The sequence below is a fragment of the Lytechinus variegatus genome, chromosome 10 (genome assembly GCF_018143015.1).
Source record: "Lytechinus variegatus isolate NC3 chromosome 10, Lvar_3.0, whole genome shotgun sequence".
In the NCBI taxonomy this organism is placed as follows: domain Eukaryota; kingdom Metazoa; phylum Echinodermata; class Echinoidea; order Temnopleuroida; family Toxopneustidae; genus Lytechinus; species Lytechinus variegatus.
Window position 1 is genome coordinate 7,953,404 of NC_054749.1, and position 17,304 is coordinate 7,970,707.

A 17,304-nucleotide genomic window follows, 5' to 3' on the forward strand; every position below is an offset into this window, starting at 1 on the left:
GAGGGAGGCGCTTACATTGACGAGTGGATACCATGCGCGACCCCCAAAACATGTAAAAAATGTCTTTTCCAAGATAGGGCACATTAGGTATGTAACGTAATAAGGGTGTCAAAAACACTAAAATAATGAGGGTATCTATTATCGCTAGAAAAGCTACGTCTTTATAGGGTCAAATTTGCGACGGTGTAAAAAATAAGACTAAATTGTTTTCTAAGGGATGTACTGTTTGCCCCAAGAGTCAACACTACGTGTTTGTGGAACGATTTTGCGTGAGATGTTGGAGCTGGGACTGTACTAACCCAATCAGGTAAAGGTAAAACCGACGACAATATCGTTGTACTTGTTTAGGGGTCAATTTAGGGAATGCTTGCAAAGAGTATCGTTTTGTTTCGAATACTTGTTAAGGGCACTCATTTAATGAACAAGGTTATGATTATGATAGGGTAGGGTTTTACAAGCCAATATTTGTTAAGGGGTGCATTTTTAGCATTATTTAGGGTGCTTTTCGAGACCCCATGGTCACGCAATGTATCCACTCGTCAATGGAAGTGCCCCCCACGCCCTGTTCTTGATCTTGTATGCTCTATAGGTCAAGGCGGGGTAAGTTGAGCATAGGGTCAAGTTGAGCCACCACCCCCGGGCCAATGATAAATTAGTCAGACATTGTGGTGGTGTCATTTATTGATGACCCATTACATAACCCTTTACCTAACCATATTGCTTTCGATTTTAAAACAAAATGTACCTTCTTAGACAGGAAAATACAAATTTCAGCCAAAAAAGTAAAAAAGGGTGTAAAATAGAGGAGTGCTTTTTACCCCGGGGGCCACTTCCATTCACGAGTGGATACCATGCACGACCATGGGGTCTCGAAAAGCACCCTAAACACGTAATTTCCATATTCTGAAAATGCACCCCTTAAGCGTGTGAAACCCTACCCATTTAACAAGAATTGGAAACAAAACGATACTCTTGGCAAATATTCCCTGAAATGAACCCCTAAACAAGTACAGGAATGTTTTATTGTTACGGGTCCTTCGGTCGTCGGCTCTACCTTTTTGGTTTAGTACGACCCCATGCACCTTCTACACCTCGCGCAAATCGGACTCTAAACACGAAGTGTTGTGGCAAAAAGGACATCCTTTATAAAACATTTTAATTTTGTTTTATCATCCACGCAAATTCGACCCTAAACACGTAATTTTCCTAGCGAAATAGATACCCTTTCTTCATTATTTTTGTGTTTTTGACACCCTTATTACGTTACGTACGTAACGTGCCCTATCGTGAAAAAGACATCCTTTTTACGTGTTTTTTGGTCCGCATGGTATCCACTCGTCAATGTAAGTGCCCCCCCGGGCTTTTTACCCACACACGTCTTTAAATATAATAAAGAAATATATAAGAACAATATTGTTAGTGGATATTCATTCTTGTCATAGTCTTTTAAATGATGGATGCATCATAATGTGTGGATGTGAAAATATTGCATTAAGTTCGGAATGGGGTACTTTGATCCAGCGAACATGGGGAAAGTTGAGCCATGGTAATTTTTATGATAATAAGAAAAAAAAAATTGAAAGCCATTGATATGCAGGCAGAAAGGTCCGCATGGCAGTTCTTTTACTTTTAGAGGATGCTAGTATTTATAAAGAATTAGGAAGTGAAAAAACTTGAAATAAAAAAAATTGACGTGCTAAATCTTCCCGCATACATTTTGTACATGGTTTTTGTGGCTCAACCTACCCCAGAAGGTGGCACATAATGGGGCAAGTTGAGCCATTTGACATCGTTTTTTTCAAAGGTCACAATAAATTTCTGTGTGGGGGTAGAAAGTTAAATATAGGTGAAAATAGTTTCCCAAGAATCAAATTCAATGGCAATGTACTTATTTCTACAATGTTATTAGTCATATAAATTCTAACATGCAAAAAACAAAAAGTGTCATATCTGCATGTTTATGAGAATTAAGGAGCATGTAAAGATCCTGCCAAAAGAGGGCGCTACAAACTGCTACTCCCTCGACAAGGCAGAAGCTGTGAATTCTGTCAGTTTCTGACTTATAATATGACTTGAAACAGAATGGCAGCGATGGAAAATTACGTATTTCCGTAGAAAAGTTATTTTTCTTCTCCCTGAACTCTATAATGCATCTACAAACTGTGATTTGACCTGGATTTCGCCAGCTTTCTGAGAGTCATTCCTGCATGTGTCCCACATATGTAAGTCTGTGTACTGTTTTCTACATTGCTAAGTATCGCTATGCCTATGGCATGCCTATATTGGTATGGCAGTGTATACCGGACGACGCGCGCATACCTAACCGGACACCTTTATTTCGGTGCTTTAAAGAATGAAAATAGAGAAAAAACGCGACCTACTAGTTAGAAATCCACGGCCAAATCGTGGTTTTGGAAACCACTCATAGATTTGTGTATAGTCACGTATTGTATTACCGGACACTCCTAGTACCAATGAGGTCCAAACATTAACATGTATGGACCTCATAGGCGACATTACCCAAAAATATGGGTTAGACAATGCTGTTCTGATTTCCAACCCAAGACTTTGGTAAATGTACGCCTTAATACAAATTGGAGTTAAGTGATATGACTTTCATTTGGTGGGGAGACATTAAAAGTATTAATTAAGTAGTTCAAATTAAAATAGATTATCATTAAACTTACATTTCAGGCCCTTTTTGTTGATTTTCGGTGAGCGTTCCACACAGCTGCGACGAGTGATCAACTCCGAAGTGATACGCGAACTGGTCAGCTGATCGGTCAGGTGATCGGTAGATTATCTTTTTGTCAGACGTTCATAATTTATGTAAAGCGTATCAATCTTCAGTATCTTGATTCCAAAGTATCAGTATTGCAGATAAATGTCATTATTGATTGGAATCAGTGGCGGATCGGGGGGTGGGGGTGGGGGTGAGCATTTCTGCCCGATCCCCCTATTGAGATTTGTAGTAAATATTTTGGAATTAAATACGTTGTTCATACTAGTTATGCGACCCCTCCCTTATGATGATCACAGCATTATTTGTAATGGGGATATTTCGTTCATAATTATTCTTGTCTCTTCTTTCTCTTTTTAGCCTTTTTTTGCTTGTTAAAACCTTTTTTCCTTTTTTTTTTTGGGGGGGGGGGTCGCCAAATTTTACGTGGGTCAAAATTACCTTCATTTTTTTAGTGACAATCTTTTTTTCATTTGTCCAGTTCTACGCGAGACAAAATTACCTTCGATCATTATTATAGTTAAAAACTTTTTTTTATTTTTTATTTATTTATTTTTTTTTTGGGGGGGGGAGGTTGCCAAATATCACGCGAACGTTTTTCAGCTTTTACTGTTTTATTCGACTTATAATAAAAATTTAAATGGGGCTTACCACAGTTTTTTTAAAGTCAATTCATAAGAATATTCCTCCTCGGGATTTGAGCTTTCTTTCATGAAATATCAATTTTTTTCATGATTACCAAAAATACTTAAAATTTTTTACCGGTGTATACCTATAAAGCTTTAGCTCATGCGTTGCGCCTGCCATATTTTAATGCTGATCAACTTTATGCTTTTAATGAATTCCTAAAAACAATAAATTCTCAGATCATCAATTTCGCAATCGAATAATTCGATTGCGTCTCTCTATCAGTTTTGAATATTCATTAAAAATATCAGCTCGTGCTTTTTGCTCATAATATTTTGATTAGTAAATTCTTCTCTTATATAATCGAGTCGGATAGATAGATAGATAACTAGAGAGAGAGAGTTGGGGGGGGGTCCCTCAGCTACTTGTCCTCGCTTATTTGTTATTATTTGTTATTATGCTCATGTTGTGAGAGCTTTGTGTTTTCACATTTTTTTCTTTTTCAACCTTTTTATTGTCTCGGAGCTTCCCTCTATTTCTTTACACTATATAATGTAGTCCTTTTTACCTCATTGTTTCAATCATTGGCGGCGGAAGCCCCAAATTTTAGGAGGGGACAACCTAAAAAATTTTGACAAGCAAAAAAAAAGGCTCTCAACCCAAACATTTTAGGGGGGACGTAGGAAAATAAATTGACAAGCAAAAAAAAAAAAAAGGTCACCAACAAATTTAGGGGGGAACGTCCCCGCTTCCGCCGCCTATGGTTTCAATTCTTTTTTTGTTCTCATTTCAATGAAAACATTATTAAACTGACGTAGAAGACTTTATTACGAAATTTTGACATTGTTTTGTTTCATTTGTTTGGCTTTCTTTTTTTCTTCTCATCTTCTTTTTCTTCTTACTTTTTCCCTTTCCTTATTTTCTCTTCAGTATTTCATTTTATGAGGTATCCGCCAATTTATACAACACCAAGCATATAGAGGCGGATAATCAGTGAGGGAGCATGACGGTGTGCCGCTCTAAAAAAAAAGGAGGAATATTGGAAGAAAAAAAAAGAAGAAGGGATGGGGAAAAAAATAAAGAAAAAAAAAGATGATGATGGCAATGACGATGATGAAAATTATCTTGGTGATGATGATGGTTGTGGTGACGGTTGTGGTGATGATGATGGTGATGCTAATGATAGTGGTGATGATGATGATGACGAGATGTAATTTTGTTATTTTGTCTTTGAAAAAATTAAGTAGTGCAAAGTTGAATTCATTTAAAGTTTATTATGAAAATAGCAGAAAAAAAATTGGTATGCGTTCGAGGAAAATCCATCCCCCACCAATCTTTTTCAAAGGTAAGATTTTTTTTTTGCCCGGGGGGGGGCCACTTCCATTCACGAGTGGATACCATGCGCGACCATGGGGTCTCGAAAAGCACCCTAAACACGTAATTTCCATATTCTGAAAATGCACCCCTTAACAAGTATTGGCGTGTGAAACCCTACCCTTAACAAGTATTGGAAACAAAACGATACTCTTGGCAAATATTCCCTGAAATGAACCCCCTAAACAAGTACAGGAATGTTTTATTGTTACGGGTCCTTCGGTCGTCGGCTTTACCTTATTTGGTTTAGTACGACCCCACCTTCTACACCTCGCGCAAATCGGACTCTAAACACGAAGTGTTGGAGCAAAAAGGACATCCTTTATAAAACATTTTGATTTTGTTTTATCATCCCCGCAAATTAGACCCTAAACACGACGGTTTTCCTAGCGAATTAATAGATACCCTTTTTTCGTTATTTTTGTGTTTTTGACACCCTTATCACGTTACGTAGGTAACGTGCCCTATCGTGAAAAGGACATCCTTTTTACGTTTTTTTTTGGTCGCGCATGGTATCCACTCGTCAATGTAAGTGGCCCCCCCCCCCGGGTTTTTTGTGACGGCGTAGGCCTTTGCAAGCAGCTATTATTATGGTAAAAAAGTAAATGAAATGTCAAGAAATACATGATAATGATTTTTATGGTACATTTAGTAGGCCTATATCAATTCATACTTGTTATCAAAAAGAAAAAAGTGGGTCGTTACGGACCATTAAAAATGGGAAATTTGGGCATTTTATATTTAGGATAGAGCAACTGCTCGTTATAGACGTCACAATAAATCAAGCATTCTACTTCTATCAACTCCATTTTTTGTCAAATAACACCTTCATCGATATTTTGAAATGATTTTTCTCATATTTTCATCATCTTTTTATCAGGGTGAAATTCCCCTTTAATTTACAAAACAGATTCGCAAACAATATCAAGAGTAGTGGGAGGCAAGGGTGGAAATCTAAGGTAGGGGACCAGGGGCTGGAAAACAGGCAAAAAAAACAAAAACAAACTAACAAAAAAAAACAAAAAGGAAGGTTTATCACCCCCAAAAGAAGGTCGTCTCGTCCAAAATACATGTTTTACTTCGATTTAAATGATGTAGGCCTATTTCTTTCCATCATATATAAAAGAACAAAAATAGTAGGGGGACATTTGATAATGTGCCCCTACTATTTTGGGTTAGGGGGAAGTGTCCCCCTGGGATTTGCGCCCATGTGGGTGGGGGGTGTTGCACCTCCTTTCGGAATCATTATGGAACAGTGTGAATAGTCGCTGTGATTTCGATCTCATACAGGTATAAAAAAAAATAGAACAGAAGAACGCCTTGACCACAGGCCAAAATGCCTAACAATTTTTCCGCGGCATTAGCGACTCTCGTAAGGGGCGCTCCATTTATAAATAAAGTTGCATGTGTAGCTGTCTATGGCGACAGAATTTATAGCAGAATTGAAGCCAGAAGCGTGGGAATTTTCAAGAAAATTCAAGAAAAGAACCGGTGAGTACCGATTTAACAGTACTAATCTAATTAGTTACATGTATTGAATTATAAGAATATTGAATTTTTCGTGAAACAAAGCTTAGTTCTAAGCTAGGGCGGCCCAAATGCGCGTGAGTGGAGTCCCAGTTTCTTAACACGGGTAAGTATTGCGTTGTCGCCTAGAGTGTTACCGGACACTATCATATTTCCGGACGCGCATAGTACTGCGTACGAAATCAATTTCGTACCGTAAGACTTCCGCAGTTCAATTTCACAGATCAATTCAAAGAACAAGTTTGCAAAAACAAGGCGAAAAAATCCAACTTTTACCTTATTTTTCTCTAAAATGACAGAAAATGCTTAAAATATCATATAACATAGTTTTGCATTAACAATTGATCCCAATTGATCTATTTTCTGATGGCAATACGGACCTAATTTCGGGCCTGATTCGCCGAATTTCAATCTCGTCCGCTCCATCGATCAGATCGTCGACGGCGGCTAGTTCTCAAGGTATATATCCCGGCCGTCCGTGCGCGAGGTAGAGAGCCGTCAACGATCGTCTGCGCATCGATAGATATGAACGAGCATAAATACTGGAAAGTGCCATATCGAACACGCAATCAAAAAAATTTTTAAAAAAATTAAATTAGTTAGCAAACACCAATTTATTACAAAGATCTGCTCAAAATCGATATAAGAAAGCAAACCAAAACTTAGAATTTACTCATGAGATGATATATCATGAAAAAATCACACCAACTTTTTCTTACACCATTATAATTAAGAATATTTTTACCCGTCCGTGGCGCGTCCGGAATTATGATGTAATTTGTCACGCACGAAAATAATTGTTTTTCGCGGAGGGGTATGCGGCAAGTGCGGTGCAAAGAAAACGGTTGGAAAATATAAAATAATTTCATCATATTCATAATTTTCAGAATATTTGGAATAGCAAGGTATAATTTTTCTTCATTGTATTTCCTCTAGTTGTCATTTTTAAAGCACTGAAATAAAGGTGTCCGGCAATAGGATACACTGCCATACGCGCATTTGTGTACAAAGTGAATGGAGGTGGAAATAGGGAACCGTGCATGCGACTGAATAAAGCGCTGCTGTTAGACAGGAATAACCGTCGTTTCTGGGGATTTATTCAACAATTTCTGACATTTTACTACAATCCCCATTTACCGACGGCAATGTGTCAGTACGAGCCTTCATGTGTAATCTGGTCCGACAATTCGGCGGACGGGTTTTGTCCAGATTTGTTACTTCTTCTTTTAGATTCTAAATGACATATTATCTTGGACGAAGGTCCACTATTTTCGTTAGACTCTAATCTTTCTATTGATATCGTATACATTTTATAATATTTTGAAAATATACGTTACCGATGAGTTATTCCCCGGGTTATTCCTTATTTTTCTCTATTTACACCTAAGTTGGCCTTCCTCGGCCCACATCAAAATTGTTGCTACAGTATCATAACATTCAAATTATCCTAAAGCTAACCAATGAAATTAAGGAAATAGAAGAACCCAACTGAAATGTAGTAATCCAATTCATAATATAAACCAATGAGGAATAAGATGAAGGGGATTAGATGTCTGGGTGATTATGTAATAATGGCATTAGAAATTAAGGAGTCAAGTGAGGGATGGAATGAGTGGAACACTTGAATAGAGAAGGAATGAAGATGACTAAAGTGAATCAGAGGAAACAAATGCAATGTGGAGAAAGATGAATGAAAACTGATTATAATTCTTCTTCTTCGGGTTAAATCTGCCTCCTTCAGGATTGAAGATTCTTGCAGATGGTTTATTTGACATGTGTGTATGGCCAGGTTTAGGTGTGCAATGCAAATTATATACAGGTGCAAGTAAAAGTAATTAAACTCATACATGTACTAAGTTCAGACTGCAAGGGCAGTGCCGAAAAGAAATGTAAATGAATTCAAGTCTAGACGCACCGAAATGTAAAACAGCTGAAGAAAGCACAAGTTAAAGAAAATGAACAAAATAACCATCCTACATAAAATGTTCTCTTCCCAAAATTGTCCTCAAATTTTAGGATACAAAAAAATATTCCTGATAGACATATTCAATGATTTGAACACATTTAAAGATTAAACCTATCCAAATTCAACAGAAGTTATCAAGTTGGAAATTTATTACTGAGTAATACAAATTAAAAAAACTAAGATTTATTTTGTATAATTTGTAAAATACAGTCTGAAAATGATCATTTTAGTTAAAAAACTGTGTATAAAAAGTGCAAACAAGAGCAACATTATCATCTGGGCAACCCCTTCCTCCTCACCATGCACTTCTCTCTCTCTCTCTCTCTCTCCCTCTCTTAATTCCTCTGTTATTCTCCCATTTTCTACTTAAGCCACCTTGACATTTTTTTCTTTCCTCATGTACTAAAAAAGTTAAAAGAAAGAAGATGAAGAGAGATTTAATTGTTTCGCTCCTTCAACAATGTATTTCATTTTTGTTTTCTAAGTTCAAGTGTTTCTCTCGCTATCTTTAGCCTTTCTTCCCCCAGGTTGCATCTGTGTTTTTCTTCGGCACGTCTCTCTTTTTCTTAAAAGAAAATAATAATAAAGTTTCTAATTAGCGTAGTGACATAAACTTTATTGAGTCTAAAGCATAGGCCAAGCCACTGGGGAAGTAGCAACAATGTTTTTAAGATCAAGATGTGAAAAGGGGAGGGAAATGAGATACTAAAGAGAGTTATATAGGACAAAAAAAAATTACGGAAGAAAACTTGAAAAAGTAGTGGTCGATCTCGGTTACCCTCTATGATACCCCTATATAATGAAACTTTAGAGAACTGATACGATTGACGTCACTTCAAGGAAATATATATATTTTTCTCACTGACATCATAACTGTTTAAGGGAATACAGTAATTCACTTAATGGGTGGAATTTAGGCCAACACTTATTACACAAAAATCAAGCATAAACTGTGATATTAATTCCTTACATTAAGCTGTTGGAGGAGAGCTAATTATTCCTTCTCAACTTTTAAGAGCTGCTTGGGGAAACTTTCCTCCAGACGTTTGAACCTTTTCGTGGATTGACCGATTGTTGACTGCTTTGTCTTGTACGTAGCAGTGGATGTGGATACTAGAGACTCTGCAACTATTACAGATGACGATTCTGGCGCCACCACTGCTACATCTATTAAACCTTCAATATCTTTTTGAAAAGGGAGCAAAATCAGAAAATCACTTATTATGGACCCGTTGGCTTTTGCCAGTAAAAATAAAAACAAACTAGAAAAAAAGTAGAAACATTAAGACTGACAAGCATATCATAAAAAGGCTATTAAATGACATGAATAGACATATGAATAGGTAAAATAATGTCTGTAAAAAGACTTTCAAATGTGTCTCATTAGGAGGAAACAAGCACCAAGGTACGCTGAAGGTGTCAGTATAGTTCATAATAAGGTTATATACTAAAATTTATGGTGTCATTCCCATTCTATGATTATATTTTATCTTGCCTTTTTTTATCAATTGAAGTATAAGGCACTCATCCTACATACGAGGTTATAATACAAGAGGTTGTCCTCACACCCTTTTTTGACAGCAACTCCAGATTATGGCAATTTAATTTTAGATCACACCTCCCAGGCCAGTTTTCCTGAGCACCCCAAGAGCCTTCTTATCCACCTCATCGAGAATATCGTCCGAAGGAGGCCCACCACCCATCTTTTGCGAGTGCTTCTTTAGCTGACTCGCTTTCGCCTTTACCGTTGACTGGGTTTATTTTTACCTCCTCTCCACTCCTCATTCCAGAACTAACAGCATTAACCTTTACTGCAATCTCCTCCCACTTTGCTCGTTTGAAGTTTGATGAATTGAAGCTACTAAAAAGTATCCCCTTATGTGCTTCTACTTCGTCAACAGATATTTGGAGTTCGTAAGCAGAGAAATTCGCTTTTAGTTTTCCCTTCAGGAGAATTGCCTCCATGATGAAATTAAGAGTAAGAAACAGCAAGGAACATTTCTTGATAATTAATTCCTAAGGATAGATTATTCTTGTTGCTATTCTTTCTTTTTTTCCCTGTTAATCTCTTTTTTTCTTTTCTCCCTTTTTCACGACTTAAAATTCTTAGGGGTTCGGGTCGCCCCCTGCCCCACCCCCGTGGCGCATGATGAAAACTAATGTCTCCTGTGATTTTATCAATCTTTTACAGGCTCTCTCAATTTACCTTTGTTTTGATATCTTTCCTTTTTTTTGTATCTTAGGACGGGCTATAATCATCCACCATGTCATACAGGTTTGGCCTATTTGAAAGCATTACCCAGGTTGAACATTACATCAGATTTAGACCTGCCTATCATGCCTATCCTGCAGAGCTGTTTCTTAAGATATCTTCCTTCTTGAATGAAAAGGTTAGAATATTAATAATGAGAAAAAAAATATATTGTTGTATTTAATGTAATTTACCTGAAACCACTACATCCACACACCAAAATTCTTTCCCTCCTCCTGCTCCTCAAGCCCTGATGAAGACCAGTAAATTCAATTGCTTCATTTTTTGTGGGACGCACTATATATAATTATCATCGCACGCATCACGAACCGTCCTCTCTGCGCAGACACAGTGCGCTATTGCGCCTCACGATTTCACCACGAACCGTCCTCTCTGTTACGATGCCCACTGTGGCGTAAGTAATTGACTTCAAGAAAATGTAAAGATACGGGATGAAACTTTGGAACCTGAACTATCGAACAAAGACACCGGTAAATAATTTGCTCTCCTTGTAGGTGCACTTATTGCTGGTTTTAAGAAACCTTTTTTTTAAATGCGATCTCTGCAAAACTAACTTTCGCATCAAAGTGCGCAGAGAGGATGGTTCGTGGTGCGTGCAACGATATATATCCAAGATTTGCCAAAGCTGTGGTGTAATTTCTCACATTTGTATAATTTGTCCCATCATGTACTGTATCTAAGTTATAGCTTTGAACCAGCCGAGGCATGGCGGCTACACCTGACAAAGGAAAATTCAATTGATGGTATCGAGAATCTGTTTATCTGACGGTCAATCGGATCGAGGTCGCCCTATATAACCACTATCCTGTCTCTGTGGTCTAGTGATTAAGGCACTGGCATTAAAAGCTTGGGGCCCTGGTTCAATTCTCGGCAGAGGCATTTTTGGGGTATCACCAATTTTCCAAAGGGCAGATAGCTCTAGGGAACCTTGATTTACTAGTAAGCTATGCCTACCATTATTCCCTTCAATTCATTCCTTCCTCAATATATATGTAATATATATAAATATATATATTCAAATATATATATATATATCTATATATACATATATATATATTTGTATATACATATTTATATAAAATTGAAATTGTCAACGTCAAGTCCGCAGTAATACAAATATTCTTACCATAATTATGCACTGATCTATTCAAGCTACCCACAGTCAGAGATAATTATGTTTATGCTGCTCTTGATTTTTAATGTCTTCAGAGGCCTCCACCTTATCAGCTGCTTGTAGACGTTGGTTGTGGATCTGGCCAAGGGACCTACGGCTTGAGCTCACAATTTGAACACGTCATCGGGTTTGATGTGAGCAAGGCACAGGTGGAGGCAGCAACGAGGGCAAATACTGCCCCAAATGTTGAATTCAAGTGAGTCGAATATCTGAGCTGAGACCAACTTTCATAAATTTTCAAAACCAGTGAAGAAATGTAATTAAAATTTAGTAAGATTTTTGCTGAATAGTCAGCTTCCTGCTTAACATATAGTGTATTTCTTTATTTCAAATTTTCAAAGAAATGTTATTAAAATTTGATAAGATTTTTACTGAATGTAAGCTTCCTGCTTAAATTATAGTGTATTTCTTCATTTCAAATTCAGTGATGTCCCATCAGGCTTGTTTATTTGTAATTAGACACAATGTTTAATCTATACCCGTGCTTCTCATCCTTTTCGAACTCGTGCCCTATCACACTTAAAGGACAAGTCCACCCCAACAAAAACTTGATTTGAATAAAGAGAAAAATCCAACAAGCATATTAAACGCTGAAAATTTCATCAAAATCGAATGTAAAATAAGAAAGTTATGACATTTTAAAGTTTTGCTTCATTTCACAAAACAGTTATATGCACAACTCGGTTGGTATGCAAATGAGGGAGCTGATGACATCACTCACTCACTATTTCTTTTGTATTTTATTTATGAATTTGATTTTCTCATTATTGTCATGTGAATTGAAGTTATATTCCTCCCTGAACACATGGAATTCTATTGATTTTGATATTTTGTGGTTCAGGCAAGGAGGTCCTAATGGTCAAATTCATAAAAATTGAAATATTGTATAATTCAAACAATAAAAAACAAAAGAAATAGTGAGTGAGTGACATGGACTCTCTCATTTGGATGTAACTGGCTCGTTCATATAACTATTTTGTTGAAAATAAGCAAAACTTTGAAATGTCATAACTTTCTTATTTTACATCCGATTTTGATGAAATTTTCAGCATTGTGCTTGTCTGATTTTTCTCTATTGATTCAAATCAACATTTTTCTGAGGTGGACTTGACCTTTAACACTTGCGGCCCACCAGGTCACAGTATACTCATAAATCAGAGGGACCTATTATACATTTTCTTGTTTGACGAGGCAACTCCAAAGGGCATGTGGCTCCTTTTGAAAGAATTTATGAACCCGACTTACTCATGTTATCCTATTAACTTTTTGTCCTGAATTTAGAGTTTCCCCAGCAGAAGCTCTTCCCCTCGAAGACCAATCAGTGGATCTCATTACATGCTCTCAAGCTGTACATTGGTTTGACTTTCATGCCTTCTGTGAGGAATGTAGGCGGGTCTTAAAGCCAACCGGATGCCTAGCTATTACCAATCATGGAAACCTGAGGTTGGATCACAAGAATGAGGATGTGAGGAATAAACTGGCCGAATATTCTGATGAGGTGGGTTACTAATCGATCCGAAATAAACTGTATCCTGTTCAAATAGAGGGCCTAATGTTATGCAATGTTAATTATCAACATTTTGTGCGATAAATCTGTGACTCGAAAAGGCCGGCGCCTGTTAAGGCACTAAACCACAAATTGCAGCCTAAGCTTGTAAAATAATAACAAGAACTGTGTATGAGGCGTGAACACAGAGGGTGACAAACATAAATTGTAGAAGGATATAGGTTGAAGAGTGAGGGAATTAGAATGAGGGCACTGATCTCATTTCTATGAGAAGTTTTGTTATTCATTTATTCAAATATTCTACCAGGGTGCTCAATCAACATAAAGTTGGTGTCCCATGGGGGCTTATTATTATTATTGTTCTTATTTGTTTTTTTTTTACTTTTGGTAATGGCAGGACTTGGGCAACTTGGGCTGTCCATGCTGTGTTTTTGTGTGCGTGAATTCCTAATTCTCCCCTTGCGTAATCTAACGTCTTTAGATTTAAGCAAAGGAAAAGGGAAGAAATATAAGGTGACAAATAAAGAAAGAATATCTGAAAACAAATTTTTGAATATTTATTTTATTTTTTGAAAACTTTGATAAAAAATGTAACAAGGGTAATAAAGCTATGTACTAATATTATTATAGTCATAATCAGCCGTACAAAGTAGTCGTAGTAGGAGTAGCAGTAGTAGAAAAGTAGTAGTGTGAGTAGTACTAGTAGAAGTAGAGTAGTAGTAGTAGCACAGGGGCGGATCCAGCATTCGCGAATAAGGGGGGGGGGGGGCAAAAGAATTTTTCACCCACATTTTTCCTGACTGGCCGCTCAAATTTGACTTTGTTTGTTCCTTGAATGGGTAGTCCTGACAGTCACTTCTTAGTTATATTCTTATAATAAAGCAATATAAATATATAATAGTCTCGTAACTCTGTTATATTGTGTTTCAGCTTAACGAGAAAGAGCTTGGTTCTTTCAGGGATCCAAGGAGTCAAATTTCTCACAATAACTTGACAGGTTATGAGATACCTTTTCCAGAGTTTGTGAGGTAAGTTTTGGACCAAGGAGTGGAATTAAGCAATGGGCGTCAGCGCAGAGGGGTGAGTATCCTTTGATCATAGGGGGGGGGCAATATATTGTTGCATACCCCTTAAATACAAATGATTATCCTCTGCTCTGACGCCCATGAGTGGAGATCATTTTTTATTTGTTTTTTCCGTGTTTTATGAGAAATAACTATAGTTTACATTATGTGTTTATTGTATGCTCCTTCATTGTCTACATCTATTTGTAGGCCCCCCACAAGATTTGCGCTTTACGGGCCCTAGAAAACCTTTTATACATATCACATATCTGTTTGCATCGTCTGTTCATAGATTTGTACTTATGTGCCTGGTTTTTTTGTAATAATTTTAACTTGAACTTTTTTTTTAACTTGAAGTACACAAATTTTCTTTATTGCAAGCACTTCCTTTTTCTCATATTATATTTTAGTAATTTAATAATCAATTCAAAATTTATGACTCGGTCAAGGAAGAACGAATACAAGCGTAAAACCAAAATGAATATTTTTGTAAGCATATTTATCCCTAATATTAATAAATGCAATTTATTAGGCGCCATATCCATCTCGTGATAGATGTTGAAGGTACATAAGCGAATGGGGAAGGGAGCAAACAAAATAACAATGGAACACATAAATATGCTACTAAAGAATAGACCCCCCAAAAAAAAAAATCAGAGATTTGGAGGTATCTCTAACATTGCTTTTTTTCATTTGTTGATTCTCTTTTTTTTAAACAGAGATGATTCGTTGGAGCTGAGATTACAGTGGTCTGTTTCTCACCTTATTGGTTATATCCAGAGTTTGTCGTCCTACACAAAATACCTCAAAAATAACCCATCAGGAAAAATTCTAGAAGAGTATCAGAAAAAGTAAGTCATTCAATATCTAATGTTTAGATTCCAAACACAGCCCCCCAACGAATGGGTTGAAAAGTATGATATGTTTCAGATAAACAGTGACTTTGAAACCTGTTAAAGTTCTTGTCTCTATATAATTTGGCATCATGTTTTGTTTAACAAAACATAAACACTAAATCTCATTCTAAAATGCTTGTTCCAAAATCGAAGATTGGCAAAGGAATTTAATTTGATTGATTCTTCTTGGACTTGGACCTTTGTATAAATAGACTGGGCTATTTTGACGCCTAGGAAGACTGGGGGCTGATTCAGCCCCCCCCCCCCCCATTATGACCTCGGCCGTTGATCGCGCAATCATGAAGAAAAATTGGCATGTGTGTTACCTGTAGCATATTGTACATTATTTATTATAAGACCAAATTCTGCAAAAATCTCATTGCTAATTAATATTTATACTAATTTATGCGTAAAATACAAATTTTGCTCTAGTGTTAATGCCCCTAAAATGCTTATTTTTGGTTCACAGACTCTTTATAGGAATCCGATCAAATGTACCTTAAAAATTTTTAACATCACGTTTATTCTCTAATGTTTTTCATTGTTTTATAAACTAATTATGTATTTATTTGTTTTTTTGTTTTTCATTGTTTTTTCAATGGAAATTGTTTGGACTTGATTCTGACCATAAACAAGATGGAATTATTTGATTTTAATCAGTAGAAAGAAAAATATTGATACATTCATGAAATTGTGCTAAAAACACTATATGCATTGGATTTGTACCCAAATTCATGTTTTTTTTAAAGGCAATTTTGGGGTCTGCATGCATTTCCAAAATGTTGTGCAATTTCGGAACCGCGTATCTGGGAGTCACAATTTTGGTCTCGACAGTTGCGCGAGATGTGAAAATGAAGTCAGCGATCAAAAAATTTAGGGCGGCGGATTTTTCACAAAAAATATCGAGGTGGGTGAATCAGCCCCCAGTCTCATTAGGGTTAAAAAGTATGTAACACATGGCCTGCTTCCCAACTGGTGTCAAAACACCTCACAATCAGCACTGACAATTGAACATTATAAACATGCAATTTGAATTTGAGAGGGAGGCAAGCAAAGTACGTATGTGCCCGAAGCAGCGTGAGGCGGATTGTTTTAAAGAAAAAAAAACAGTAATGGCACTTTTCTTGTTTGAAATTGTCAATTTCATAACTGAAAAAAGAAATTAAAATTTTTCAAATTTTAGTTCGAGCTTCACGCACCACTTGTATTATTTATTTAGGCATTACGCTCTAAAAAAAGTTTACCCGATATTGTAAAAATGGGAACATGTATGTTTGCCGAGTGAAATGATACCAAATACTTAGCAAACTTTATGCAATGTTGCATTGACATTTACCCTTTTAGTAAACTTGCATTTTGCCCAATATGGGGGGGGGGCTGCATAGCAAACTTGCTTGTTCCCTTTCTACCCAATATTGGTTAAATCGTTTTTTACTTTTTTTAGAATGTATGGGATACCTTTAAACATGAGTTTTTAATTGGAACTGTCCCCTCAAGACCGCAAAAAAAGAAAACAACAAAATCAGCTTTTAGCAATACAACCGGGGGAAATGTGGATGAAAATGTTTTTGCCCTCTCGCGGAGTATCTTCCACTGTCACAAAATTGGGCAAAAATGTGCCCCCTCAAAACTGAAAGTAGACCCATTTTTGTCAAATATCATGAATAAAAAAAAGTTAAGAGTAGCAGTATACATATGGACATATACATCAGGGGTGTGGCATATATGGTTATACAGCGATCATTTTATTCTGAATTTAACTTTTTGTGTCATTAATATTCTTCATGCTTTCTCTCACATTTTGCCATTTCTCTCTTTTCTCATTCTTTGCCCTTTCTCTTTTCTTCCTTCTCTTCCTGCTTTCTTCTACAATACTTTCTTTTCCATTTCAACCTTTTCCTTTGCCCTTTCCTATGATTTCCTCTGCCCTTTAACACTCTTCCATCTCTTGCCATGTACATCCTTATCATCTAGGGTCATGTCAGCTGTAGCTAGTCCTGGTTCATCTTCAGACGATACAATGGTTGAAGTAGTAGCTCCTCTAACCTTGCTCTTAGGACGTAATTCCTAAACATTTTTAATGATTCGGGTTAAGAATAAATTAGAGAGCAAAAAGCACAAATTTTTCCAAAAAATGTTTGAAGAAAAATGAAGAAG

The 17,304-nt window shown here is 36.6% G+C and overlaps 1 protein-coding gene across 2 annotated transcripts; it reads left to right on the top strand.

Moving 5' to 3' along the window:
• Positions 1-1,998: 1,998 nt before the first annotated feature.
• Positions 1,999-17,248, top strand: LOC121422735 (putative methyltransferase DDB_G0268948). 2 transcript variants are annotated; one of them, XM_041617913.1, is made up of 7 exons: positions 1,999-2,222; positions 10,478-10,624; positions 11,716-11,876; positions 12,962-13,178; positions 14,118-14,215; positions 14,971-15,102; positions 17,122-17,248. In XM_041617913.1, the coding sequence occupies exons 2-7, from the start codon at positions 10,499-10,501 to the stop codon at positions 17,216-17,218; spliced, it is 831 nt and encodes a 276-aa protein (XP_041473847.1). In that variant the 5' UTR covers positions 1,999-2,222; positions 10,478-10,498; the 3' UTR covers positions 17,219-17,248. The 2 variants fall into 2 exon arrangements, with proteins under 2 accessions (XP_041473847.1, XP_041473848.1); XM_041617914.1 differs by having other exon boundaries at positions 12,962-13,145.
• The last annotated feature ends 56 nt before the right edge of the window (positions 17,249-17,304 follow it).